General features: G+C 64.1%; 2 protein-coding genes across 3 annotated transcripts; both read right to left on the reverse strand.

The window, feature by feature from the left end:
• Positions 1-814: 814 nt before the first annotated feature.
• Positions 815-11116, reverse strand: ENDOU (endonuclease, poly(U) specific). The gene is made up of 9 exons (XM_066207368.1): positions 11019-11116; positions 6460-6594; positions 6006-6041; positions 5453-5624; positions 4241-4440; positions 3046-3159; positions 2577-2683; positions 1916-2058; positions 815-929 (listed from the first exon to the last, which is right to left on the reverse strand). The coding sequence occupies exons 1-9, from the start codon at positions 11074-11076 to the stop codon at positions 815-817; spliced, it is 1080 nt and encodes a 359-aa protein (XP_066063465.1). The 5' UTR covers positions 11077-11116.
• Positions 11117-12688: 1572 nt separating this feature from the next.
• Positions 12689-27030, reverse strand: RAPGEF3 (Rap guanine nucleotide exchange factor 3). Of its 2 annotated transcripts, none has more exons than XM_066207346.1 (27): positions 26726-27030; positions 22667-22720; positions 22385-22491; positions 22175-22296; positions 21911-22085; positions 21367-21451; positions 20954-21014; positions 20771-20847; positions 20116-20262; positions 19899-20011; positions 19559-19647; positions 19186-19264; positions 18251-18401; positions 18086-18168; positions 17628-17667; positions 17425-17506; positions 17207-17353; positions 16718-16815; positions 16402-16527; positions 16100-16281; positions 15930-16020; positions 15618-15668; positions 15243-15330; positions 15097-15161; positions 14872-14926; positions 13799-13870; positions 12689-13537 (listed from the first exon to the last, which is right to left on the reverse strand). In XM_066207346.1, exons 1-27 carry the CDS (start codon positions 26954-26956, stop codon positions 13419-13421), a joined length of 2790 nt encoding a protein of 929 aa, XP_066063443.1. In that variant the 5' UTR covers positions 26957-27030; the 3' UTR covers positions 12689-13418. The 2 variants fall into 2 exon arrangements, with proteins under 2 accessions (XP_066063443.1, XP_066063442.1); XM_066207345.1 differs by having other exon boundaries at positions 19559-19650.
• Positions 27031-27246: the final 216 nt, after the last annotated feature.

Genomic DNA, 27246 nt, shown 5'->3' on the forward strand with positions numbered 1-27246 from the left:
GATGGAGGTTTGGGGGTCCCGGGGTGCCGGTTTGGGGGTCCTCGGGCTGTGTTTCGTCCCCCTGAGGAGGTGCTGGAGCACCTGGAGGGAGCCCTGAGCGGCTCCGGGGCGGGTTTTGGGGGTCTCTGGGGGTGGGTTGGGGGGTCTCCGGGGTGTTTGGGGGTCTCGGGGGGGGTTGGGGTCTCTGGGAGGGTTTGGGGGTCTCTGGGGTGTTTGGGGGTCTCTGGGGGGTTTTGGGGGTCTCCGGGAGAGTTTGGGTGTCTCTGCGATGATTTGGGGGTCTCTGAAGGGTTTGGGGGTCTCTGGGAGGGTTTGGGGGTCTCGGGGGGGGTTGGGGATCTCTGGGAGGGTTTGGGGGTCTCTGGGGGGGTTTGGGGGTCTCTGGGGAGAGCTCAGCTGGGCAGGGCCGGGGGGGGACCCCCGAATTCCCGGGGAGGGGCTCCAGGGGACAGAACCCCCGGGACCGGTGGGGTCCGGGGAGGGGACAAACCCTCGGGGGAGGGGAGGGGGGTCTCAGAGAGGGGCTGGGGGGGGCACAAACGGAGGGGAATAAAGGGGCAGCACCCCAAAGGCCAGCACTCCCGCAGCCAGGGCAGTCGGTGTTTATTCCTCTCAGCATCTTCCTTTCCGTGCCGAATCCTTCTTCCCTTCCCTTCCCGCCGCTCTCCTGCCGGGCCCGCGACACCCGGCGGGCTCTGGGGGTGTCCCCTCGCCCCCTCCCCGCGGGGTTGGGGCCCCTCTGAGCCCCTCCGGGTCCCGTCCGGCCCCAGAGTGGGCGGAACTGTCCTACCCCCCCCAGCCGTGTCCCCTCCCCTCAGGGTGACATCACGTAGGCGGTGGCGATGAAGCTCCGGCCGCTGGCCGAGGTGGATTTGGTCCAGGGGAAGGTCTGGATGCTCAGGGGGTGCCCGCCCAGGCTCAGGTGGCACCTGTGGGGACAGTCCCGTCACCGCCCTGAGCCCCGCGGGGGTGGCTCCGGGGGGCCCGCGGTGTCCCCACGGCCACGGGGCTGCAGCCCTGAGCCCCCATCGCACAGTCCCGTCTCCAGGATGTTCTTGGTGTCCCCGGCCAAGGCTGTTCCGTTTCCATCCCCACTTTCATCTAATCCCATCCCATCCCATCCCATTGATCCCATCCCATTGATCCCATCCCCATTCCCATTCCATCCCCATCCCCATCCTCATCCCCATTTCCATTTCGATTTCCACTTCCATCCCCATTTCCATTCCCAATCCCATCCCCATCCTCATCCCATCCCCATCCCCATTTCCATTTCCATCCCATCCCATCCCATTGATACCATTGATCCCACTGATCTCATCCCATCCCCATCCTCATCCCCATCCTCATTTCCATTTCCATTTCCATTTCCATTTCCATTTCCTTCCCCTCTCCATCCCCATCCCATCAATCCCACTGATCCCATCCCATCCCCATCCCCTTCTTGTCCCTCCCCAACCCTGACACCCCAAATCCAGGGCCAGCCCCAGCTCTGATGGGGCTCAGAAGGCCCCAGGACAGACAGAAGGGTGGACAGAAGAAGGATGGACACAAGGATGGACAGGAGGACAGAAGGACAGAAGGATAGATGGACAGAAGAGTGGACAGAAGGGTGGACAGAAGGACAGAAGGATGGATGGACAGAAGAGTGGACAGAAGGGTGGACAGAAGGGTGGACAGAAGGGTGGACAGAAGGGTAGACAGAAGGATGGAGGGACAGAAGAGTAGACAGAAAAGTGGACAGAAGGGTGGACAGAAGAAGGACGGACACACGGAGGATGGACACAATGACAGACAGAAGGACCGAAGAACAGAAGGACAGAAGGACAGAAGAAGGATGGATACAAGGATGGACACAAGGATGGACACAAGGATGGACAGACGGACGGACACAAGGACAGGGCTCAGCACTCACGCCCGCCCGGGCCGGGCCAGGAAGCAGAGCGAGTAGAGGCCGAACTCGAACTCGGGGCTGGAGCCGATGAAGGCCGAGCCCACCTCCTTGTAGAAACCATCCCAGCTGAACTGCAGCCCCAGAACGTCGGGGTACGAGTCCCACTGGGCATGGAGAGGGTTTGGGGTCAGCAGGGCCGGGACCCCACAGCCCACAGCCCACCCAGGAATCCTCAGAGCCCACCCAGGAATCCTCAGAGCCCACCTGAAAATCCTCAGAGCCACCCAGGAATCCTCATAACCCACCTGGGAATCCTCCCAACCCACCTGGGAATCCTCACACCCACCCAGGAATCCTCACAGCCCACCTGGAAATCCTCAGAGCCCACCCAAAAATCCTCGCAGCCCACCTGGAAATCCTCAGAGCCCACCCAGGAATCCTCCCAGCCCCTCCAGGGAGGGTCCAGAGCAGCTCCCAACTGGGTTTTAGGAGAAACCCCCAGCCCCAAATCCCTCCCTCACGGTTTGGGAGCCTCTGTTACCCCTGACATCGTCTGTTCCTGCCCTTCCCACCCCAAAACACACGGGGGAACACCGGGGACGGGGCTGGTGACGGGGCTGACGCCGTGGGGTGTGATGTGGGGTGTGATTTGGGGTGCCCAGCACCCCCCGGGAGCCCTCACCGGCCCGTTGAAGTTGTGGCTGAAGTAGTTGACGGCCCCTTGCTTTTCCAGCAGGTAGAAGCGGATCCAGTTGTGAAATCCGGACACTTTTCCCTTTTTCACCTCCCCTAAAACACAAAAAGGGGATCCAGGATGAGCTGGGGAGCCCCCAGCCCTGCGCTGGCCTGAGCGTGGACCCAACATTTTCTGACCCTGAGAATTGCTGAGCTCTTCCCGAGGGAATCTTTCCCACAGTTTTTCCCCAAAACCACCTCGTGTAGACAATATTCCATTCCCACGACAACAGGAGTTGTTGGCTATTTCTGTCACCCAGCCGAGGGGACAGGTGCCAGCCCTACGGACCAATAACGTGTTTTGTTTTTTTTTTTTTAGCTCAGCGCGTTATAAAAGGGCTGAAAGAATTGTAAATAAAGCTTTCCAAAGGTTTCGACTGCCCCCTGACTGGAGTCGAGCATCTTTAGTCGGTGACCTGAGAAGACGTGCTCGAAGCCGCTGGAATCCCGCTCTCCGTCTGCTCGGGAGTAGAGGCCGAACCAAATCTCCTTCAAATCCTGCAGGAATTCCTGCTGGGAGCTGTAACGATCTGCAGGGAAAGGAGGGAGAGGCAGAGTTGGGGGTTTTCCCGGTAATTTTGGGTTTTGTGCTTGAGATTTTTTTTTTTTTAATATTTTTTTTTTCCAAGGAATTTTCCCTAAACTAGAGAAATGTTTTTATAACTGTCGCTTCGTTATTCATTCCTTCTCCCGGGAGGGATTTCTTCTTGCTGTCCCCCTGCTCTGACCAATGTGATTGAAGAGGTTTTTCTTTGTTTCACCAATCCAATTGCTCTGTGTGAAACAGCATAAAAGGGAGACACACCCCAAAAATAAAAAGAGTCGTTTTCAGCCTCCTGAACCTCGGAGCCTGTGTCGCTGTGGCGTAAAACAGCGTCACCCACACTCCCAGCAGGTGTGGGAAAAGAATTGCAGTTTAATTTACCTTTAGACATTTCAGGAAGTTTAACTAGAAAATTCTCTGCTTTTCTCGCAGCTCAGCACAGGAGCACGGGCTGGGCTCCGAGAGCGGAACTCCAAATTAACTCAAAAGTTAATCTCGTTGGTTCGAAAGCCAAATTGTCCCTCCTAAAAGGTTCAGTGTTTAGGAAGGCGCCCAAAGGAACCAAAGGGATTTTTGGAGTGTCTTTTGGCCGCGTGTCAGAGGTTTTCTGGGACAGCGGTGCGTGGCTTTTCCTTTGTTTTCTGTAACGTTTGTTATTTAGATATTTAGATATTTTGATATTTTGATATTTTGATATTTCGATATTTCGATATTTCGATATTTCGATATTTGGATATTTTGATACCTGATATTTGGATATTTGGATATTTGGATATTTCGATACATTGATATTTCGATATTTTGATATTTTTCCTCATCAAACCTTTTTGCTTTACAAAACCCTCTCTGACAAGCAGCCTCGCTAATTAATTTTTCAGCCGCTTCTCCGCAAAGGCCGGACCCTCAGAGACTGATACATTTAAATGTGGTTTGCAAGACTCGGAGCACTAACCTGTGTCACCTCCCCGCCGCTGTCCCTGGGGAATTGTCCCCGCTGGATTCCCCCTGCTGAGCCCATCCCACCCTGCTGGGGCTTCCCTTTGGGATTTCCCCGATTCCAAACTCACTTTTCCCCTGCAGGAACGCGAAGAGTTCCCTCATGAGCTCGGTTCTCATCACCTCCTGGAGGAAACGATCCTGTTCCTGCAGCTCCTCGGCCGTCACCTCCTCCTCCCTGCCCGTGGCCCTCTGGTAATTATCCAGCAGCTTAATGAAGCTGGCGTAGGTGGGCTTGGAGAAGAGCTGCTCGTTCACGTGTTTGTAGAGCCTGGGGGGGAGAGGGGGAACTGCAGCTCCAGCCAGCCCAGCTCTGGGTGGTCACTGCTGTCCCCATGTCCATCTGTCCATCCTGGGCAGCTCCAGCCAGCCCAGCTCTGGGTGGTCACTGCTGTCCCCGTGTCCATCTGTCCATCCAGCCCAGCGGTGTGTCCCTGTCCCCCCAGTGCCCATCTGTCCATCCAGCCCAGCGGTGTGTCCCCGTCCCCCCAGTGTCCATCTGTCCATCCAGCCCAGCAGTGTGTCCCCATCCCCCCCGGTGTCCATCTGTCCATCCAGCCCAGCTGTGTGTCCCCGTCCCCCCCGTGTCCATCTGTCCATCCAGCCCAGCTGTGTGTCCCTGTCCCCCCCGCGTCCATCTGTCCATCCAGCCCAGCTGTGTGTCCCCGTCCCCCCCGTGTCCATCTGTCCATCCAGCCCAGCTGTGTGTCCCCGTCCCCCCCGTGTCCATCTGTCCATCCAGCCCAGCTGTGTGTCCCCGTCCCCCCCGTGTCCATCTGTCCATCCAGCCCAGCGGTGTGTCCCTGTCCCCCCGTGTCCATCTGTCCATCCAGCCCAGCGGTGTGTCCCCATCCCCCCTGGTGTCCATCTGTCCATCCAGCCCAGCGGTGTGTCCCCATCCCCCCCGTGTCCATCTGTCCATCCAGCCCAGCGGTGTGTCCCCGTTCCCCCAGTGTCCATCCGTCCATCCAGCCCAGCGGTGTGTCCCTGTCCCTCCGTGTCCATCTGTCCATCCAGCCCAGCTGTGTGTCCCTGTCCCCCTGTGTCCATCTGTCCATCCAGCCCAGCGGTGTGTCCCCGTTCCCCCAGTGTCCATCTGTCCATCCAGCCCAGCGGTGTGTCCCTGTCCCCCTGTGTCCATCTGTCCATCCAGCCCAGCGGTGTGTCCCCGTTCCCCCAGTGTCCATCTGTCCATCCAGCCCAGCGGTGTGTCCCCGTTCCCCCCGTGTCCATCTGTCCATCCAGCCCAGCGGTGTGTCCCCGTCCCCCCCGGTGGCACTCACGGCTGCGGGGACAGGTCCCGTTTGTCCCCGGTCTCGTCGGGGCCCGCCAGGTGCTGCGGGTTGAGGGCGATGTCGCCGGGCCGGGCCCTGTTGTGATCCAGCCCGTGGAGCCGCTCCGAGAGCTGCAGCAGCTCCTGGTCCGTGATGGAATCGCGGCTGCGGGAGAATCCCTCTGTGGGGACAGGCAGCGCTGGGACGGCTCCGGGGACAGGGAAAAGTGACGGGGATCCAACAGGATCCAGGGAAAAGGGAGGGGATCCAGCAGGATCCAGGGAAAAGTGATGGGGATCCAGCTGGATCCAGGGAAAAGGGAGGGGACAGCGCTGCTGGCAAGGGGTTGGCACCCCGAGGAATGGAGGGGGACACCCCGAGGGACAAGGGAGGACACCCTGAGAAACGGGTTGACACCACGAGGAACGGGGGGGACACCCCCAGGGACAGAGGGGACACCCCCAGGAACAGGGGGGACATCCCGAGGGACAGAGGGGACACCCCCAGGAACAGGGGGGACACCCCGAGGCACCCGGGGGAGGTTCTGCCCCTCTCGACTCACCGCGGGTGTGAGCCTCGTCCTCGGCCCCTTCCCCACCTGCGGAGGAGCAGAAAAGGGGCTCAGAGGGGTGGGGACACCTTGGGGACCACCCAGGACCCTGCAGAGGTTCAGGACCAGTCCCTGTCACCCTCAGGGTGTTGGAGACACTTTGGGGACCACCCAGGACCCTGCAGAGGTTCAGGACCAGTCCCTGTCACCCTCAGGGGGTTGGGGACACTTTGGGGACCACCCAGGACCCTGCAGAGGTTCAGGACCAGTCCCTGTCACCCTCAGGGGGTTGGGGACACCTTGGGGACCACTCAGAACCCTGCAGAGGCTCAGGACCGGTCCCTGTCACCCTCAGGGGGTTGGGGACACTTTGGGGACCACCCAGGACCCTGCAGAGGTTCAGGACCAGTCCCTGTCACCCTCAGGGGGTTGGGGACCCCCCAAATCCGTGTCCCCGGGCGCTCACCGGGCCCGCAGTGCCTCTCGTGGTCCTCGCAGCAGTTGCCCTCTGTGGCACACCCGCGGTGACAATGACACTCGTGGCCCTCGCTGAAGGGCTCCCCGCAGCGCCCCTCGCACGAGTCGGGGGCCGTGTACAGATCTGGGGGGGGGACACACAAAACGGGGGCTGGGCCTCCTCACCTGCAGCGTCCCCGTCCCCTCCCGGGGTTTTGTCACTGCTCTGGGTGTCACCATGGCAGGGTGACACCTGTGGGTGACCCCCCCGGAACCGCTGCCCGTGATTGACCCCAGGACCAGCCCCGAGCGCCCCCGGCCCTGCCGCATTCCAGGGAGCCTCGTTCGCATCCCTGTCCCTCTTTCCTCCTGCTGGGACAACTGGGAAAACAAACTGGGAAAACTGGGAAAACTGGGAAAACCGGGAAAACCCCTTCCCGAGGTGTTTGTAGCGCACAGGCGATGATGAGCACCCGGCTTTGTGACTCAGGGCAACAGAACGAAGCCGAAAATAGCAGCGGTGAGGCTCTGAAGGGGACAGGGGACACCCTCAGAGGGACAAGGGACGTTTGTCATGGAGCCTGGAGGTCACCGAGGGGTTGGGACTGTCCTGGGACAGAGGAAGGAGCTGCCGGCCCCTCGTTGGGACAGGAGGAGGCACAAAGTCACCTCGGCAGGAGGGTGGCCTTGTCCCAGCAGGGTGGCATTGTCCCCAGCAAGGTGTCCCTGTCCCACAGGGTGGCCCTGTCCCAGTACGGTGACCCTGTCCCACAGGGTGACTTTGTCCCTGTCCCACTGGGTGACCCTGTCCCACAGGTCAGCCCTGTCCCAGGCCATGTCCCTGTCCCAGGCCATGTCCCTGTCCCACCAGGGTCACCCTGTCCCTGGTCCCACAGGGTGACCCTGTCCTGTCCCCAGCCGTGTCCCCAGCAGGTTGGCCCTGTCCCACAGGTGACCCTGTCCCTGTCCCACAGGGTGGCCTTGTCCCTGTTCCACAGGGTGACCCTGTCCTGTCCTGTCCCCAGCCGTGTCCCTGTCCCGCAGGGTGACCCTGTCCTGTCCTGTCCTGTCCCCAGCCGTGTCCCTGTTCCACAGGGTGACCCTGTCCTGTCCTGTCCTGTCGTGTCCCCAGCCGTGTCCCCGCCGGCGAAGGCGATCCCCGCAGGACGGGGCGTTGCTGTCCCCGGCCCAGCCGCAATCTCCCGGCATCGGAGGCGCCGCCGGTTGCCCAACTCCGGCTCCGGCGGTGAAACGTGGCCCCGGGGCAAATCCTGATGTGGCACATCCTGTCCTGGGACAGTGCAGGCCACGGCAGCGACATCCAGGTGATGACAGCGACATCCAGGTGATGACAGTGACATTCAGGTGATGACAGTGACATCCAGGCCGTGGAGGTGACATCAAACTCTCCGCCGCCGCCGCCTCCCCTCGGTGCCCGCGTTGTTTGTTCCCTTCGTGGCTTCACCCCAATTATCCGTGCTGGGTGACGTCACCCGGGTGCTGAGGGACCCCTCGGTGCCCCCACCCCCCCCCAGCTCCTGGGGGTGTCCTTGGCTCGGTTTTCCCTCCTGGTTTCCCATTCCTTCCAAACCCACTTTAGACGGGACGGGTTTAGCCTGGGAGGGGTCTCGAGGTTCTCCCGAAATCCCTGAGAAGAGCCGGGAGAACTTCCAGGGGTGGGACATCCCATGGATGCGGGGCTCAGTGGGGCCCAGACCCTCCCAGTCTGACCAGTGCAGCCCCAGTAGCCGAGCCCCGTTCCCAGGACGTTCCCAGAGCGGGATAAATCACCCCGGATCCATCCACAGCTCCTTTTCCAGCAGCAATCCCGGCCGGATTGTGCAAGGCGGGAGCTGCCCACACAGCCCGTCACCGCCGAGCCGGTCCCGGTGCCGGTGCCGTGTGTGGCCCGGGGGTGTCACAGCGGCCCCGGCGTGTCCCGGCACGGCCCCGACCCCGCGCCGCCGTGACTCAGCGGGGCCGGGAGCGCTGCGAGGCCTCAGTGTCATCCCGAATCCCGAATCCCAGATCCCGGATGCCAGAGGCTGCATGGCAAACCCCGAATGACAAATCCCGAATGCCAAACCCTGAATGCCGAACCTCGAATCCTGAACCCCGAATGGTAAATCCTGAATGCTGAATCCTGAATGCCAAATCCTGAATCTTGAATGCCAAATCCCGAATCCCGAATGCCAGACCCTGAATCCCAAATCCTGAACATCAGATCCTGAATCCTGAATCCCGAATCCTGAATGCCAAACCCTGAATCCCAAAACCTGAATGCCAAATCCCAAATCCTGAACGTCAAATCCTGAATCCCAAATCCCGTATGCCAAATCCTGAATGCTAAATCCCAAATCCTGAACCCCAAATCCCGAATCCCGAATCCTGAATGCCAAACCCTCAATCCCAAATCCCGAATTCCGAATCCTGAATCCCAAATCCCAAATCCCGAATGCCAAACCCTGAATCCCAAATCCTGAATCCCGAATCCCAGATCCTGAATGCCAAATCCCAAATCCCGAATACCAAATCTCAAATTCTAAATCGCAAATCCTGAACTCCAAATCCCAAATCCTAAATCCCAAATCCCCCCGCACGGCGGGGCCAATAGGGGCAGACAGGCGGGCAGGGGAACGGGCTCCTCCTCCTCACTCAGACACGACCCAAAACCCCCTAAATCGACCCTAAATCGACCCTAAATCGACCCTAAACCACTGCAGGACCCTCGGCCCCCCTAATGGGGTGATCAGAGGGGCTGCTGGAGCTTTTTGGGGCTGGAAACCCCACAGGGACGGGAAGACACGGCACATCCACGCTCAGCCACCCCCGGGGGGGTTTTTCTGGTCCAACCGGAGCAGATTTTATGGCAGAGACGATTTTATGCCCAAAGATTTCCTCCGGCAGCACGAAACACACAAATATTTCCCTTCCCCTTCCCAAACCCGTTTCCATTTCTGCCAAAAAAAGGGGTTTTGGCCCCAGGAGTTTGGGGTTGTTCCCTGCCCAGCTCCATCCCCCCAGCACCGGGGAGGTGACTGGAGCTCTCCCAGTGCTCCCAGTTTGGTTTCGGGCACGGGGATGAGTCAGCTCAGCCAAAGCCGCGTCCCTGAGCCCCTGGCCTGAGTCAGGACCTGGTTCCTGCAGGAAAAACGCGGATCCAGACCCAACCCAGCCTCCAAAAGGGACAATTTGAAGGTCAAATTCACCTGGAAAAGAGCTACGCACAGCCTGAGCTTCCCAAATCCTCAATTCCCGGTCTCCAAACCCACATGTGCCCCCCCCTCCTCCGGCTGTGGGACAATCAGGGAGAATCTCCCACGGGAGGAGGAGGGAAGCGGCTCCAGCCCCACCAGACCGGCCCAGCGGGTGACTGACCACGAGCCAGCCGAACCTCCCAACCACCTTCACCCCGGATTTTCCTCCTGGAACAACTCAGGGCTCACAGGGAGCCTTTGGGAGAACTCCCGCTCCCAGCTGCTTACCGAATCCCGAATCCCAAACCTGAAATCCCAAATCCCAAATCCTGAATGCCAAATCCGAAATCCTGAACCCCAGATCCCGAACCCCAAACCCCTAAATCCCAAACCCTGAATTCCAAATCCCAGACCCTGAACCCCAAATCCCCAAGAATCCCAAATCCCAGAGCAGGGCCAGCAGGTGCAGACAGTCCTGGGAACGGCTCCAAACCCCGGATTTGGAGCTTCTCCCGCGGCCTGGCCTTACAAAACTCCTCGTCCTCCATCCCCAGGGGACTCATCCTCTCCTGGGACATCGCATCCGAGCTCCTGGCAGCGTCGGGGGGTGACGAAATCCCGTCCTCACTTCGGGATTTGTGCAACAGCTCGGCACCTCCTCGTCCCCGTGGGATCCCGGGAGCCAAATCCCGGCGGTCCCAAACTCCTCCTGAAAGCCTCAGCTCCTCTTCCTCACCCCCCTGAGCCTCTCCCGGGGTGAGGAAGGGCGGAACAGCCCCCGGGTTGTGCCGCCCCAGTGGGGAAAGGTGGATTTGGGATTGGGATTGGGGTTGGGATACACCCAGCGGCGTTTTTTTTTTTTTCCACGGAAAAACCCACAGCGAGGGTTCCTTGGGCTTTGCAGGACCACGGCAGGGTCAGACACACCAGGAAGCCACCGGGAAAATCCGATTTTCCAGGCTGGAAAATCAGGAACCCGCTGGAAAATCCAGTTTTCTGCACCGGAAAATCAGGAACCCACTGGTGGGCCAGGCTGAAGAGCAGAAAATTTGGATAAATCCACCCCGGGGCTGAATTTCCAGCATGGAAAATCCTCCTCCCTTGCCCCAGTGGAGCCTGGCTGGATCCATCCCAGTTCTCCCAGTTCTCCCAGTAAGATCCAGCTCCCAGTTCCTCCCCCTGGAGCGCCGCAGTCGCAACCTCGTTGGATAAATCCTGAATCAATCCACTCCGGGCTGGGTTTCCAGCATGGAAAATCCTCCTCCTCTTCCCCAGCTGGGTCTATCCCAGTCCTCCCAGTCCTCCCAGTAAGACCCATCTCCCCAGCCGGCTCCATCCCAGTTCTCCCAGTTCCCCCGCGCGGGTCACTCACGGCCGGTCACGCCACCCAGGACCATTCCTGCCCCGAGCAGGAGGATCCAGAGCTCCATGATCCCTCGGGAGGAGATTTCGGGAATGCCGGAGCTCCCCGGCGCCCTCTGCTCTTTGTGGGAGGGCTGAACCCAAAACTTCCCCAAAACTCATTAGCGCGGCGGGGTTAATTACAGGCTGCCCCGAGTGGGAGGAGGGCGGGTAAATCCAGAATTCCAGGGGTTGCTCCACAGCTCCTGGACCCCGGGGGCGGCCGAGGATGAGGGGGGAAGGTGCCTTGGGGGGGGGGTTGGGGTTATCCCACTGTGGGGTTTTGGGGTTTTCCAGGTGGGAGATTTTGGGGTTATCCCACTGTGGGGTTTGGGGGTTATCCCACTGTGGGGGTTTTGGAGTTATCCCACTGTGGGGGTTTTGGGGTTTTCCAGGTGGGAGATTTTGGGGTTATCCCACTGTGGGGTTTGGGGTTATCCCACTGTGGGGTTTTGGGGTTCTCCAGGTGGGAGATTTTGGGGTTATCCCACTGTGGGGTTTTGGGGTTCTCCAGGTGGGAGGTTTTGGGGTTATCCCGATGTGGGGTTTGGGGTTATCCCACTGTGGGGTTTGGGGTTATCCCACTATGGGGTTTTGGGGTTATCCCACTGTGGGGTTTGGGGTTATCCCACTGTGGGGTTTTGGGGCTATTCCAGTGGGACATTTGGGGTTATCCAGGTAGGAGGTTTTGGGGTTATCCCACTGTGGGCTTTCCAGGTGATCCCAGGGGGAGGTTTGGGAGTTATCCCGGTGTGGGGTTTTGGGGTTATCCCGATGTGGTGTTTGGGGTTTTCCCAGCGGGAGGTTTTGGGATTATCTCAGTTGGACGTTTTGGGGTTATCCCAGTGTGAGATTTTGGGGTTATCCCGATGCGGTTCCACTCCCGGGGTGAGCCCAGAGCTGCTCCAAGGACCCTGGTCAGCCCTGGGGGGCTCAGCCTAGGCCCTAACCCCAACCCCCTAACCCCAATCCCAACCCCCTAACCCCAATCCCAACCCCCTAACCCTACGGGGGGGTCACAGCCCCATCCCCGCCCAGGCTCATCCCGACCAGCCCCAATGGCAAACGTTCCCATTCCTGGAGCCCGTCCGGGATATTTTCGGGGCAATGACGGAGCCCCAGCGGCGTGGGGAGGGTCCCCACGGGCCCCACCCGGGCCCTGCCTCCCCCTCCTCCCTCCCTGGCCTGTTTTCCCGGGAAAGCCTCATCCCAAAACCCGCAGGATTTGCTCCGGATGTTTCAGGGGGGTCGATCCCGGCTGGTCCGCGGGGTGAAATTCCAGGCAGGATCAACATCTGGAGCTCCGGGGCTCTCCCAGATGTCCCCGATGCTTTTGGGAACAGCCCCAAACTCAGGTGTCTCCCCAGGAAAGGCTCATGCCCACCTGGGCAGGTGAGCACCGACCCCAACCCCATCCCGAGGAGATTCCCGGGAGCGGCCCCGGCCGTGCCCCGTGCTCCGGGAGCGGCGTTCGGTGTCACCGGGACCGGCTTTGGCTTCTCCCTCAGCCCTCGGTCATTTCCTGAGCTGACCCCTCACGGTGACATGACCGCGTCACCTCCGCCGGGGACACACCGGGGGTCACCGCGGCTCCTTCCCCACCCGCGGAGGGCTCGGAGAAGAACTGGGGAAAGGCAGGAATTGTACAAAAATACCTCTATTGCCGTGCCGCCCGCGCCCCGGGCCGCCCGGAGCTGCTCCCCGGGGCCCCACGGCGCCGGCTCCGTGTCCGTGGGGCAGCGCTGGGGGGCCCCAGAACAGCCCGGGACCCCCGGGACCCCCGAGACCCCCGGGAGAGAGCCGGGGCAGCCCCAGAACAGCCCGGGACCCCCGAGACCCCCGGGAGCAGAGCCAGGGGCAGCCCCACCGCCGGCAGCCGGGACCCCATCCTCACTCTGGGCCCCCAAATCTGCTCCAGGACCCCCAACTTTGCTCTGGGACCCCCATCCCTGCTCCAGGACCCCCAACTCTGCTTCAGGACCCCCAATTCTGCTCCGGGACCCCCAAATCTGCTCTGGGCTCCCATCCCTGCTCCAGGACCCCCATCCCTGCTCCAGGACCCCCAACTCTGCTCCAGGACCCCCAGCTCTGCTCTGGGACCCCCAAATCTGCTCCAGGACCCCCAGTTCTGCTCCGGGACCCCCAAGTCTGCTCTGGGCTCCCATCCCTCTTCCAGGACCCCCAACTCTATTCCAGGACCCCCATCCCTGCTGTGGGCCCCCATATCCCCACTCACTCCGAGCCCCCAACTCTGCTGCGGGTGCCCAGCCTCACTCTGAGCCCCCCGTCTTTGCTCTGAGCCCCCATCCTCACTCACTCCGGGCCCCCATCCCTGTTCCAGGTCCCCCATCCCACGCCATGCCCGCGCCCCTCAGGGCTCCAGGTCCCGGGAGAGCCTCAGCAGCTCCTTCTGGCTGTCGATGGCCCTCAGGTGCTGCAGGTAGGCCCAGGTGGAGACGGGGCTGCGCACGCTGAGGGACTGCTCTGAGCCTGGGGGGGGCAGGGTGGGGTCAGGGTGGGTCAGGGGTGGGGTCAGGGTGGGGTCAGGGGTGGGGTCAGGGGGGAGGTCTCCTCCATCCCTGCAGGATCACCCCACAGACCCCCCCCGTGTCACCCCCAAACCTCCCCCCACCCCACGGATCCCCTTCATGGATCATCTCCGACCCCTCGCCCTCAGCTCCGGGACACCCCCCGGGGTTTGGGGGTCCCCGGGATCGGGGTCGGGGTGGGGTTGGAGAATCCCAGACTCACACGTGGACATCCTGACGGCCTTGGGGTCCTCGGGCCGGTGAGGGGAGCGGCTCCGCAGCGGGGACAGGGGAGCTGGGGGGGACAGAGGGGGCTCAGCCCTGTCCCCAGGGGGTCATCTGTGTCCCCAAGGGTTCAGCTGTGTCCCCAAGGGCTCAGTCCTGTCCCCAGGGGCTCATCCCTGTCCCCAAGGGTTCATCTGTGTCCCCAAGGGCTCAGTCCTGTCCCCAGGGGCTCATCCCTGTCCCCAAGGTCTCATTCTTGTTCCCAGGGGACACTCCAGCCCCGTCCCCAGCCCCAGGGGACACTCCAGGCCCTGTCCCCAGCCCCAGGGGACACTCCAGGTGCCATCCCCAGCCCCAGGGGACACTCCTGGCCCTGTCCCCAGCCCCAGGGGACACTCCAGCCCCGTCCCCAGCCCCAGGGGACACTCCAGCCCCGTCCCCATCCCCAGGGGACACTCCAGGCCCCGTCCCCAGCCCCAGGGGACACTCCAGACCCCGTCCCCATCCCCAGGGGACAATCCAGGTGCCATCTCCATCCCCAGGGGACACTCCAGACCCCATCTCCAACCCCAGGGGACAATCCAGGCCCCGTCCCCAGCCCCAGGGGACACTCCAGCCCCGTCCCCATCCCCAGGGGACACTCCAGCCCCGTCCCCAGCCCCAGGGGACACTCCAGCCCCATCCCCAGCCCCAGGGGACACTCCAGCCCCATCCCCAGCCCCAGGGGACACTCCAGCCCCGTCCCCAGCCCCAGGGGACACTCCAGACCCCATCCCCAGCCCCAGGGGACACTCCAGCCCCATCCCCATCCCCAGGGGACACTCCAGGTGCCATCTCCATCCCCAGGGGACACTCCAGCCCCATCCCCATCCCCAGGGGACACTCCAGGTGCCATCCCCATCCCCAGGGGACACTCCAGGTGCCATCCCCATCCCCAGGGGACACTCCAGCCCCGTCCCCATCCCCAGGGGACACTCCAGACCCCATCTCCATCCCCAGGGGACACTCCAGGCCCCGTCCCCAGCCCCAGGGGACACTCCAGCCCCATCCCCAACCCCAGGGGACACTGACCGTGCGTGTGGCTGCGGCAGCGCTGCAGGACTCGCACGGTCTTGGCCATCATGTGCTGTGGGCGAGGCACTGGGGTCACCTGCTGCCACCCGGCCACCCCTGGATCCCCCAAATCTCTGTCCCCGCCATGGCTGTGGGTGCCCTGGGCCCCCCCCCAGCCATCCCAGGGACAGGGGACAGGGGACAGCAGGGCCCTCGGGGGGGTCACCACCCCCCTGCACTCACCATCTTCTCGAAGTTGATGAGGTTCTCAGCCAGGGTGCGGTTGCCCTCGTGGATGAAGGTCATGTCTGGGGGGGTTGGGGGTGTCAGAGGGGGGTCCCTGGGGGCTCCGGACACCCCCCAGAGCGTCCCCAAAGCCGGGCAGGCACCTTTGAGCAGCAGGGGCACGAAGGGGATGATGGGGGGGCTCATCTTGGCCACGGCCAGGCGATAGACACGGTGGTTCCACGACGGGTCCTGGGGACAGAGGGACACCGGGGGATGGCGGGGACAGGGGGGACAGGGGGGACACGGGGGACACGGGGGACACGGGGGACAGGAGGGACAGGAGGGACAGGGGGGACAGGGGGGACAGGGGGGGACAGGGGGACAGTGACACCCCCTCCCCAGGGCTGCAGGGGCAAATCCTGCCAGGAAGGGGGACATGGGACAGGAAAAGGGACACGGGGTGGGACAGGGGACATGGGTGAGGAAAAGGGACGTTGGTGGCACGGGGGACACGGGGCAGGAGGGGCTGCACTCACCAGCATCCGCTCCAGGGCCGAGTGCAGCTTCCGGATCTTGTGGGGCAACCTCTGGGAAGGGACAGAATCAGGGGGCTGGGACCCACCTGTCCCACCCCAGAGACCCCAAATGTCCCACTCCAGACACCCCAAATGTCCCATCCCAGACACCCCAAATGTCCCATCCCAGAGACCCCAAATGTCCCACTCCCCCCTAGCACCTCCCAGTGTCCCCCCTCTGTCCCCCTTCTCTCCCCTCTCTGTCCCCCCTCTGTCCCCTCACTGTCCCCCCTCTGTCCCCTCACTGTCCCCCCGCTGTCCCCCCGCTGTCACCTCCCAGGTCCTGGCCAGGCGGGTCACGGCCGTGTTGCTCACACCGAACATCACCGCGAAGAAAGAATTCAGGTTCTTCTGCTCCTTGAGGCTGCGGGCGGGGACGGGGGAACGGCTCAGGGCCGGGGGACATCCCCGGGGGACAGGGGACAGCTCCGGGGGACACTCACTGCGCCGCCAGCTTGATGAACTTGCGGAGCAGCTGCGCCCTGCGGGCCAGCTCGGGGCACAGGCACAGCTCCGTGGCCACCCAGAACTGCAGCTCGTTGAAGCGCCGCATCACCCGCGCCAGGTTGGCCGTGGCCACCTCGTGGGACTTGTGCGGCCCCACGATGTAGTGGATCATCTCCACCTGCGGGGAGGGGGGACACACACACACCTGGGAGGTGAGGGGTGTCCTGAACCCACCACCACCACCATCATCACCATCATCATCATCATCATCAGTGGCTGCTCCAGGCGAGGCACAGACCTGGTGGATGCTCTTGAAGAGGTTCCAGTCGTGGTCCGTGAGGTGGCTGGCCAGGTCCTTGGAGCTGATCAGGTCCAGCGTGTCCGAGGAGCCCACGTGGGGGCCCAGCTGCTCAGGGTGGGGGGTCTGGGCAGGGGACAGGACCCCTGACCCCTCCTGCCCTCAGCACCTCACCTCGACCAGGACGTGCTCCCGCTCCCAGCACCCGCAGAACCCCGCGAGAAGCACAGGGAGGGACAAAACCCCCCCAAACCGAGACCCCCCCGACCCCTCTGGGGGGGCTCTACCCACCCCAACCCCCCCAGGCCGCACTCACCAGGCTGCCCAGCTGGTCCAGGCTGACCACGAAGAGCCTCTCGTTGAGCCCCAGGGCCGTGAACACTCCCACGGCGTCCTGCGGCAGCACCGCCCTGTCTGCGGGGAGGGAACGGGGCGGGGGGGGGGGGACACCAGGGATTTTCAGCCATAAAACAGCTGCTGACTTCTCCCCGAGGAAAAAAATCCCTCAGGAAAGCTTCTTCTCAAAAAACAGCCTCTCCCAGTGCCAGAGGGGCTGATAAGGGCCTGAGCAAGGTGAGCTACACCCACAAGGAATTTCTGAGTTTTGGAGCGGCGAGGGGTTTTATTGTTCCATTTTATTAATTTTTTTTTAAATGCTCGTGGGCACTCTGTTAAATAAACAGATTTTTCCACGTTTCTCTACGGAGATTTTTTTTTTTTCCCAGTTTGGGGAAAAAGGGGGCTGTTAGGGTTTGCTCCCCAGAGGGACCCCCGGATTTTGCCCTGAAGCAGGAGAGCCCCTCACCTCCGGCCGAGTTGACCCTGACCAGGACGTGCTCCGTGTCCCGGGCCAGGCGCGGCGCCAGCGCCCGCAGCACGTCCCGCACCGAGGCGTTCACGGGCAGCACCGACACCAGGCACGAGTGGTCGGCCCTGAAGATCTCGTAGGGCACTGGGGAGGGGACAGAACCGCCCTCAGTGTCCCCCAAGCCGCGGGGACAGTCCCCACGGCGGGGGCAGTACCTTTGTCCTGGGCTCTGAGGGCGCAGGTGCTGTCCAGGATCGGCTCCTCGGGACTCCCCGGCCAAATCCCCGAGCTCCGGGCCTGGGGGAGGAGGGACAGAGGGGAAGCTGCGGCCCCAGCCACTGTCACCTCCTGGGGAGTGTCCTCAAAGGGCAGAGGGGGCCCAAATTCCTGCCCTGTCACCCCCTCAGGGGGTCCCTACCTTGGGCTGGGGGGACACGCTGCCGTCACCGTTCTCCAGCCTGAGGGAGGGGAAGGGAGAGGGTGGGGACAGAACGGGGACCGGTCACCCGCGGGGTTCCGGCCACCCCCAAGACTCTGGTCACCCCCTAAAAATTCTGGCCACCCCCCGGGATTTTGGCCACCCTCAGGATTTCAGCCATCCCCAGGGTTCTGGTCACTCCCGGGACCGGCCAACCCAGGATTTTGGCCACCCGAGGGATTCCGGCCACCCCCAGGACTGGTCACACCCGAGATTTCGGCCACCCGCCGGGGATTTTGGCCACCCCCGAGTCCCCCTGTCCCACCCAGCTGCGTGTGACACCCTCCCCACAGCCGAGGACAAAGCGGCGCCCCCAAATCTCCTCCCCAGGGAAGCGCAGCCCCCCGGGTGGCATCAGGGGACACTTAGGGACACTTGGGGACACCGGGGGGACTCACGCTCGGGGTCTCCGCCGCTCCTGGCCCTGCTCCTGCCCCAGCCCGCCCAGCTGAGGGTCCCGGCTGGCCAGGTCGGCCAGGTTCTGTGGGGTCACAGCGCCCGGGGGTGAGCGCGGGGCTGTCCCCGCCTGTCCCCGCGCTGTCCCCGCGTCACCCCGCCCGCACCTGCAGCAGCGCCGCGGTGCTGCGGTCGCCGTGCAGCAGCCGCCCGTAGAGCAGCACCCACTGGCTGACCAGCCGCAGGATCTTGCGCCGCTTGCGCAGGGAATAGGCGGCCTTGTCCTGCTCCGAGCCCTCCAGCGGCTCCGCGCGGAAACTGCCACCGGTCAAGGGCTCCCGGAGAACGGGGACAGGGACCCCCAGATTGTCACCCACCCCTGGGAGATGGGACCCAGGAAAACATGGAAAAGGGACAGGGACCCCCAGATTGTCATCCCTGGGAGATGGACACCAGTAAAACGAGGAGAGGGACCCCCAGATTGTCAACCCTGGGAGGACGGGGACAGGGGTGGGGACCCCAGATTGTCACCCACCCCTGGGAGGACGGGGACAGGGGCGGGGACCCCCAGGTTGTCACCCCTGGGAGAATGTGGAAAAGGGACAGGGACCCCCAAATTGTCACCCCTGGGAGAACGGGGACAGGGGCGGGGACCCCCAGATTGTCACCCCTGGGAGATGGGACCCAGGAAAACATGGAAAAGGGACAGGGACCCCCCCAGATTGTCACCCCTGGGAGGATGTGGAGAGGGACAGGGACCCCACGGGATGTCACTCCTGGAAAAATGTGGAGAGGGGTGGGGACCCCCAGATTGCCACCCCTGGGAGAATGTGGAAAAGGGACAGGGACCCCCAAATTGTCACCCCTGGGAGAACGGGGAGAGGGGCGGGGACCCCCAAATTGTCACCCCTGGGAGAACGGGGAGAGGGGCAGGGACCCCCAGGTTGTCCCCCATGGGAGACGGGGATGCGCCCACAAACCCTAAAAGAGGATTTGGGGCTCCCCTCGAGGTGACAGGGACAGGGCTGAGCGTGTCCCCAGCCGGGTGGCGGCGGAGCCCAGTCCCCCCCAGTCCCCCCCAGTCCCCGCAGCGGGAGGATACTGGTGCAGCAGGGCCCGGCAGAGCTGCGAGGTGGGCATGAACACGGTGTAGGTGAGCAGGAAATCCCCCAGCAGCGTGTCTGCGGGGCAGCAGGGCGCTGTCACTCCTGTCCCCGGCCTGGTGGGGACATCAGCCCAGCTCCCCCTGTCCCGGGAGGGGACACGGGGACATCTCCCTATTCGCTGGGGACATCGCCTGACCTCCTGGGACATCTCCCACCTCCTTGGGGACTCCTCCTGGCCCCCTGGGGACATGTCCCTATTCCCTGGGGACATCTCCGGCCCCCCTGGGGACATCTCCTGCTTCCCCTGGCCTGTCCCCAAGGTGGCCCTGGGACAGTCCCCGAGGTGACACAGGGGACACCTGCACCTACCCACAGGGTCGTAGAGGGTGGCATCGAGCCTCATGAACTCCAGCAGGTGCTCCAGGATCTTCTCGGGGGTCCCGGCCATCACCAGGTACCTGCTGGGGACAGGAGGGGCGGAGGTGGCACTGTCAGGGGACAGGGACAGGAGTGTCACCCGCCACCAGGGGACAGGAGTGTCACCTGCCACCAGCGGACAGGGTGTCACCTGCCACCAGGGGACAGGGACAGAAGTGTCACCTGCCACCAGGGGACAGGGTGTCACCCGCCACCAGGGCACAGGGTGTCACCTGCTGCTCAGGGGGACAGGGACAGGAGTGTCACCCGCCACCAGGGCACAGGGTGTCACCTGCTGCTCCGCGCCGAGGCCGCCTGGCCGCCGCCCGGCCCCTGCAGGTCCTTCTGCAGCACCAGCACCACCCGGCCGTGCTCCTTCAGCCGCACCGTGTTGGCCTCCACATCCTGCGGGAATCCCGGGAAGTTTCAGGAATTTTGGGCCGAAATCCCCAAAAAACTCCCTCCCCCCCCAAAAAAAAACCCGAGCCCCGCCCTCCCCCCGGGCGCACCTTGAGGATGCGGTTGAAGTCCTGCTTGTCCACGCGCAGGAAGTGACAATTGTCCTCCCGCAGGAGGATGGTGGCCGCCCGCGGGGCGTCGTTCACCAGCGCCAGCTGCCCGAAGTCGTCACCCTCGTGCAGGGTGGCCACCAGGCCCTGGGGACAGCACAGGGGTGAGGGGTGGTGACATTGGGGTGTCCCCAGAGTGTCCCCGGAGTTCAGGGTGGCCACCAGGCCCTGGGGACAGCACGGGGGGTGAGGGATGGTGACATTGGGGTGTCCCCAGAGTGTCCCCGGGGTTCAGGGTGGTCACCAGGCCCTGGGGACAGCACAGGGGTGAGGGGTGGTGACATTGGGGTGTCCCCAGAGTGACCCTGGAGTTCAGAATGGCCACCAGGCCCTGGGGACAGCACAGGGGTGAGGGGTGGTGACACCAAGGGGTGAGGGGTGGTGACATTGGGGTGTCCCCAGAGTGTCCCCGGGGTTCAGGGTGGTCACCAGGCCCTGGGGACAGCACAGGGGTGAGGGGTGGTGACATTGGGGTGTCCCCAGAGTGTCCCCGGAGTTCAGGGTGGTCACCAGGCCCTGGGGACAGCCCGGGGGCTGAGGGATGGTGACACCGGCCTGTCCCCAAGCTCTCCCTCCCCCACGGGGACAGACCCACCTTGCCGTGGGTGACCACGTTGACCGAGCCCTTCCAGATGATGTACCAGGAGGTGGCTTTGTCCCCTTGGCTGAACACTGGGACAGAGGCCGGGGACAAAAGGGGAAAATCCACAATTTTGGGGAGGGCTCCGGTGTCCCCAGGCTGGGGGCGGGGGGACCCCGAGTGGCCCCCGGGACTCACGGACGGTCCCCGCGCGTTGGTGCCCCTCGAACATCAGCACGGCGGCCAGCTCCCGCTTCACCTGCGCCGGGGGACGACAGGGGACGACAGGGGACAGCAGGGGACGACAGGGGACAACAGGGGACAACAGGGGACAGCGCTGTCACCCCCAGCCGGGCTAGAAGGGGGGCAGAGGTGTCACCTGCCACCTCTGGGACAACAAGGGACAACAGCGGACACGGGGAAGGCTCAGAGACGATCGGGAGAGGATGGTTGGATGGAGAGGATAAGAGGTGTGGGAGGATTTGGGGAGCAGGGGAAGGGGCCTGGACAGGAACCGATGGGGTCCAGGAAGATTTGGGGATCCAGGAGGACTTGGGGAGCAGGAGCAGCCCAGGAGACACCCCGACCCCGCAGCATTCGGCGCCACTCACCGAGTTGGAGAGATGAGCCACGGCTTTGATGTGAAGCAGCTCCTCAAAGATCAGCTCCAGCTCGTCCTGCGTGCGCTGGGCAGGCCTGGGGGGCGGCGGGGGCTCAGCTCCTCCCTGTGCCCCCCACCCAGAGCACAGCCCCCCTCTGCATCCCCCTTCCCTCCTCGGGTGACTTGGGGGGGGTCACCCCACCCGCAGCAGCTCCAGACCCCTCGAGCAGGGTCCGAAAAGAACCCAGAAGGTCCCAAGGAGCCCCTGGGGGCACAAGAAGGGTCTAAAATGAAACCCGAAGGTCCCAAGGAGCCCCTGGGGGCACAAGAAGGATCTAAAATGAACCCAGAAGGTCCAAAGAGTCCCTGAGGGGACAAGCAGGAGCCAAAAAGGACCCAGAAGGTACAAAAAGAACCCAGAAGGTCCCAAGGAGCTCCTAGGGGCACAAGAAGGGTCAAAAATGAACCCAGAGGGTCCCAGGGAGCCCCTGGGGGCACAAGAAGGGTCAAAAATGAACCCAGAGGGTCGCAGGGAGCCCCCCCGGGGCACTCACGGCTTCCTCAGGGCCATGGAGAGCAGAGCGTCGGGGCCAAGCTGCGCCAGGAACCCCAAAGCCTCCAGCAGCTCCTCGGGGTCCCTGGGCCCCGCTCCGGCCTCGGGGCTGGGCTCCAGCTCGGCGAAGCGATAGAACTGCGTCTCCTTGTCCTGGAAATGCCACTCCTGCCTCACTGCGGGGCGACCGAGGCCGTCAGCGGGGCTCTGAGCCCCCCACCCCACCCCCCGGAGATCCCCCCCGGGACCCCCCCGGAGCCCTCACCGTGGGTCAGCACCCCGGCGTCCAGCAGCACCTGCCCCACGCCCACGGCCTGGCCGCGCGTCTGCACGGCGGCGCCGGCGCTCAGCAGCCAGTCCACCAGATCCTTCCCCGAGCAGCACTGCCTGGGGACAGGGGAGTGGGACAGGATGTGAGGACCCCCCTGGGATGGGGAAGACCCCCCAGAGCCCCCCCAGAGCCCCCCAGCCCCACCGGTGGTGCCGCAGGTGGTGTTTGTGGTCGCGGATGAGGCCGGGCCGGGCGTTGCTCAGGTGGGCGAAGAGGAGTTTTCCCACTCTCCAAATCTTCTCCGAGGATGCCTGGGGAGGGGAGGGGGGTGGCAGGGGGACAAGGGGAGAGGGGGGGGTGTCACCTGTCCCCTCAGTGCCCCGGGATTGCCGTCACCCTCCTCAGGAACGGCCAAACCCAAGGAGTGAGCGCCCCAAGGTGCTCCGGCCCCAGACTCCCCAAATTTTGGTCCCCGGCCCCCCTGACCTGGGTGATGCTGTGTCCGTAGTCCAGGCTGGATTCCGAGTCCAGGAGAGGGGTCTGCAAAACCAGAGGGGAGGGGGTCGGTGGGTTTGGGGGCTCTGCTGTGCCCCCCTCACCCCACAGAGCTGGGATGGGGGGTCCTAGCGCCCCCAGGGCAGCCCCAGCTCCTCAGCAGGTGAGGGGACAGCACCTCAGCACCCGGATCCCGAATATGGAACCCAGACCCAGAACTCAAAACCCAAATCCTGAACCCAAATCCTGAACCCAAATCCTGAACCCAAATCCTGAACCCAGAACCCAAATCCTGAACCCAAATCCTGAACCCAAAACCCAAATCTTGAACCCAAATCCTGAACCCAGAACCCAAATCCTGAACCCAAATCCTGAACCCAAATCCTGAACCCAGAACCCAAATCCTGAACCCAAATCCTGACCCCAGCACCCAAATCCTGACCCCAGCACCCAGATCCTGACCCCAACACCCAAATCCTGACCCCAGCACCCAAATCCTGCACCCCAGTCCCCCTCCCGAGCTCCTTTTTCTCCCCCCCGGGGATGCTCCAGGTAAATCCGAACGCCGGGAGGGACGAGCCGCTGTCCCCGCGGCCCCGCCTGGATCCCGGGGCAAAGGTGACGGAGCCGCGGCCCCGCGGGGACCGGGACACCCGCGGAGCTCCGTGCTGGCCACGGCCCTGGACAAACAACCCGGGCCCGCACCCGTCAGACCAGTTCCCGGCCCCGGGAGCGCTCACCCGGCACGGGGCACGGCCACCCCCCGCCCCGGGGACACCCCGGGGGATTTGGGGGTCACCTCCGGGTGTTCCCGGCAGTGGGGGCTCCGCAGATCCCCGGGAGGGCACCCAAAAAATTCCCGGTAAATTCTCCCGGGACAATCCCAGAGCAGAAGGGGGATGGTCTGGATGGCAAGTCCAATTATGGGAGCCGAGAGCAGGAGTTAGTTAGTGCAGGAGTTAATTAGTGCGGGATCCCCAAGGCTGAGCCTCCCCCTGCTGCCAGCGCTGTGCAGCACCTCGGGAGGAGTTTGAGGAGCGGGAGGGAAACCAGCGGCTCTGGGAATGCTGCAGGAGAGCACGGTGTCACCGAGGCTGGGACATCGCTCCTGGCCCTGCGATGCTGTCCCCAAGGCAGGGACACCGCTCCTGATCCGGCCACACTGTCCCCAAGGCAGGGACACCGCTCCTGGCCCGGCCGCACTGTCCCCAAGGCAGAGACACTGCTCCTGGCCCGGCCGCACTGTCCCCAAGGCAGGGACACCGCTCCTGGCCCGGCTGCACTGTCCCCAAGGCAGGGACACCGCTCCTGGCCCGGCCGCACTGTCCCCAAGGCAGGGACACCGCTCCTGGCCCGGCCGCACTGTCCCCAAGGCAGGGACACCGCTCCTGATCCGGCCACACTGTCCCCAAGGCAGGGACACCGCTTCTGACCCAGCCACACTGTCCCCAAGGCAGGGACACCGCTCCTGGCCCGGCCGCACTGTCCCCAAGGCAGGGACACCGCTCCTGGCCCGGCCGCACTGTCCCCAAGGCAGGGACACCGCTCCTGGCCCGGCCGCACTGGTCCCAAGGCAGGGACACCGCTCCTGGCCCGGCCGCACTGTCCCCAAGGCAGGGACACCGCTCCTGGCCCGGCCGCACTGTCCCCAAGGCAGGGACACCGCTCCTGGCCCGGCCGCACTGTCCCCAAGGCAGGGACACCGCTCCTGTCCCGGCCACACTGTCCCCAAGGCAGGGACACGGTGACTCAGGCACTCAGCAAACTCAGCCGAGCCCCGTGACGGCCGCGGGCAGCAGGAACCGCCGCCAGCAAATGTTTGTCCATGAGAGGCGGGAGGCGGCCGGGACGCAGAGCTGCTCCGGGGACACGGAGGTGGCACCCAGGGGGAGACAGAGGGCCCTGTCACCCGTGGGAGAATGAGATCTGTGTCACCTCTGTGGGTGCAGCAGGTCCCTGTCACCCCTGTGGGTGCTGAATGTTCGTGTCACCCCTGTGGGTGCAGAATGCTCGTGTCACCTCTGTGTGTGCAGAATGTTCGTGTCACTGCTGTGGGTGCAGAAGGTCCCTGTCACCCCTGTGAGTGCAGCAGATCCCTGTCACCCATGGGTGCAGGAGGTTCATGTCACCCGTGGGAGCAGCAGGTCCCTGTCACCTCTGTGGGTGCAGAAGGTCCCTGTCACCTCTGTGGGTGCAGCAAGTCCCAGTCACCCGTGGAAGCAGGAGATGTGTCACCCGATGGGTGCAGGGGGTCCCTGTCACTCCCTGTGGGTGCAGGGGGTCCCTGTCACCCCCTGTGGGTGCAGCGGGTCCCTGTCACTCCCTGTGGGTGCAGGGGGTCCCTGTCACCCCCTGTGGGTGCAGCAGGTCCCTGTCACTCCCTGTGGGTGCAGGGGGTCCCTGTCACCCCCTGTGGGTGCAGCAGGTCCCTGTCACTCCCTGTGGGTGCAGGGGGTCCCTGTCACCCCCTGGGTCCAGCTGAGCCCTGCCCAGGTCCCCCCTGCTGTCCCCCAGCAGCAGTTCTGTCCTTGGGGCACAGGGCCACCCTGCGCCCTGGCCCGGCCTCCAAGGACACCCAAACAGACACAAAAAACCCCGCTCAAGGATCAGATTCCTCCTTCCCGAGGGTTCCTCCCTGCCGGGGCAGCTCTGGGATCACCCAAACCCTCCCGCTGTCCCCAAAACTCCTCCCCGGAGCAACCAGCCCCGGGCCGGGACCTGCGGGACGCCCCTCGACATCCCCCTCCTTGTCACGGCTTCCTAAGGAGTCGCCTTTTCCATCTTCCTGCCCATGGGACCCGCCGGGATCCTGCTTTTCTCCAGGATTCCGGCAGCTCCGGGCGCGGGGCCAAGGCCTCCGGCCAGCGGCCGTTCCGCGCCCGCGGCCGCTTTTGTTCTTGGGATCCCGAGGAAAACAAGCGCGGCTATTTCGGGCTTTACGGCTCCAGGAGAAAAGTCCTCGCCCATCCGCAGCCTCGGCAGGCGGAGCCGCCGGGATGGGGATCGGGATCCCCCGGGATGGGGCTCGAGATGGGGCTCAGCATCCCCCGGGATTGGGATCACAATCCCCCAGGATGGGGCTCAGTGTCCCCCGAGACTGGGACTGGAATCCCCCGGGATTGGGATCAGAATCCCCCGGGATTGGGATCAGAATCCCCCGGGGATGCAAAGGGACAAATCCCTGCGGGGGGAGTGCCGTGAACGCCGTGTCCCACCGGGAATTTCCCATCGGGAATGTCCCTCCAGGAATGTCCTTCCTGCCTGGGATGCGCCGCCGGGCACCTGGCACCGGGCTGGTTTCACGCCTGGCCGCTCGTTCCGCTCCGCCCGAAAACGGGCCCGGGGCGGGCGGCCGGGGGAGTGTGCAGCTCACCTGAAACCTCACCTGGCTCCCTGTGCCCTCACCTGGCTCCCTGTGCCCTCACCTGGCTCCCTGTGCCCTCACCTGGGTCCTTGTGCCCTCATCTGCCTCCTCACCTGGCTCCCTGCAGCCTCACCTGGCTCCCTGCACGCCTGGATTCGCTCCCTCGTTCCTTCCTCCCTCACCTGGCTCCTCGTACCCTCACCTGCACGCCTGGCTTCACTCCCCGCGTCTTCACCTGGCTCCGGGCACGCCTGGCTTCACTCCCCGTGCCCTCACCTGCACGCCTGGCTTCACTCCCCGTGCCCTCCCCGGGCTCTTTCCACCCTCACCTGGCTCCCGGCACTCCTGGGCTCGCTCCCCTCCTCTCATCCCCGAATTCCCGGTGCTGGGGCTCCACTAACCCAGAGGATTCCCTGGATTCGGGACACGCTCCCCGCACTCCCCAGTCCTCCAGAGAATTCCCTGGATTCGAGACACGCTCCCCTCACTCCCCAACCCTCCAGAGGATTCGGGACACGCTCCCCTCACTCCCCAATCCTCCAGAGAATTCCCTGGATTCGGGACACGCTCCCCTCACTCCCCAATCCTCCAGAGAATTCCCTGGATTCGGGACACGCTCCCCGCACTCCCCAACCCTCCAGAGGTTTCCCTGGACTCGGGCCACGCTCCCCGCCGTCCCCACTCACCCAGCGGATCCCCTGGATGCGGGGCAGGCTCCCCCCGGCCCCCTCCAGCCGCACATCGTAGCTAGAGCTCCGGAACAAATGCATCTTCCTGAGGAGCCCCGGGAGCCGCGCTCCGTCCGCTCCGGGACCCGCGGGGGGCTGCGGGGCGGCGGCTCCGGGACCCGGTCCCGGCCCGGTTCCCCTCCCCGGTCCCGGCCCCGCTCCCCCCGGCCCGGCCCCGCGCAGTTTCATGCGGGGGGAGCGAGGCCGTGGCGGTCCCGGGGCTGCTCCCGCCGCTCCTCCGGGACGGGGCCGGGCTCGGGAGCGGCTCCGCCGCCGCCGCCGTGTCGGGCCCGCCCCGGGAACGGGAGCTCCGCCTGCCCCGGCTCCTCCCCGGTTCTCAGGGCGCTGCGGGGGGACCCCCGCGAGTGGAGGGGAGCCCCACAGCCCCGAGCCTGCCCCAGGGAGTTCCTGGGACCTCCGGGACCCCCCCGGGACCCCCACTGCTCCAACCCCGCCCGAGGGAGCCCCCGGGATCCCCC

Source organism: Chamaea fasciata, unplaced genomic scaffold (genome assembly GCF_029207755.1).
Source record: "Chamaea fasciata isolate MVZ Bird 193981 ecotype frontalis unplaced genomic scaffold, bChaFas1.0.hap1 SCAF_41, whole genome shotgun sequence".
Classification (NCBI taxonomy): domain Eukaryota; kingdom Metazoa; phylum Chordata; class Aves; order Passeriformes; family Sylviidae; genus Chamaea; species Chamaea fasciata.

Bases quoted from the DNA above. Each gene is read 5' to 3' on its own strand.
- RAPGEF3 (XM_066207345.1), bottom strand. From the start codon at position 26,956: ATGAAACTGCGCGGGGCCGGGCCGGGGGGAGCGGGGCCGGGACCGGGG. The intron at 18,169-18,250 runs GTGCGGGCGGGG...GTGACCCCACAG, and splicing joins GCACCGCGGCGCTGCTGCAG to AACCTGGCCGACCTGGCCAG. The intron at 15,669-15,929 runs GTGACAGCGGGG...GTCCCTTCCCAG, and splicing joins GCCTGGCCAGGACCTGGGAG to AGGTTGCCCCACAAGATCCG.
- ENDOU (XM_066207368.1), bottom strand. From the start codon at position 11,076: ATGGAGCTCTGGATCCTCCTGCTCGGGGCAGGAATGGTCCTGGGTGGC. The intron at 5,625-6,005 runs GTGAGTCGAGAG...CTGTCCCCACAG, and splicing joins GGACGAGGCTCACACCCGCG to AGGGATTCTCCCGCAGCCGC. The intron at 4,441-5,452 runs GTGAGTGCCACC...TCTCCCCCCCAG, and splicing joins CGGGACCTGTCCCCGCAGCC to GCTCTACAAACACGTGAACG.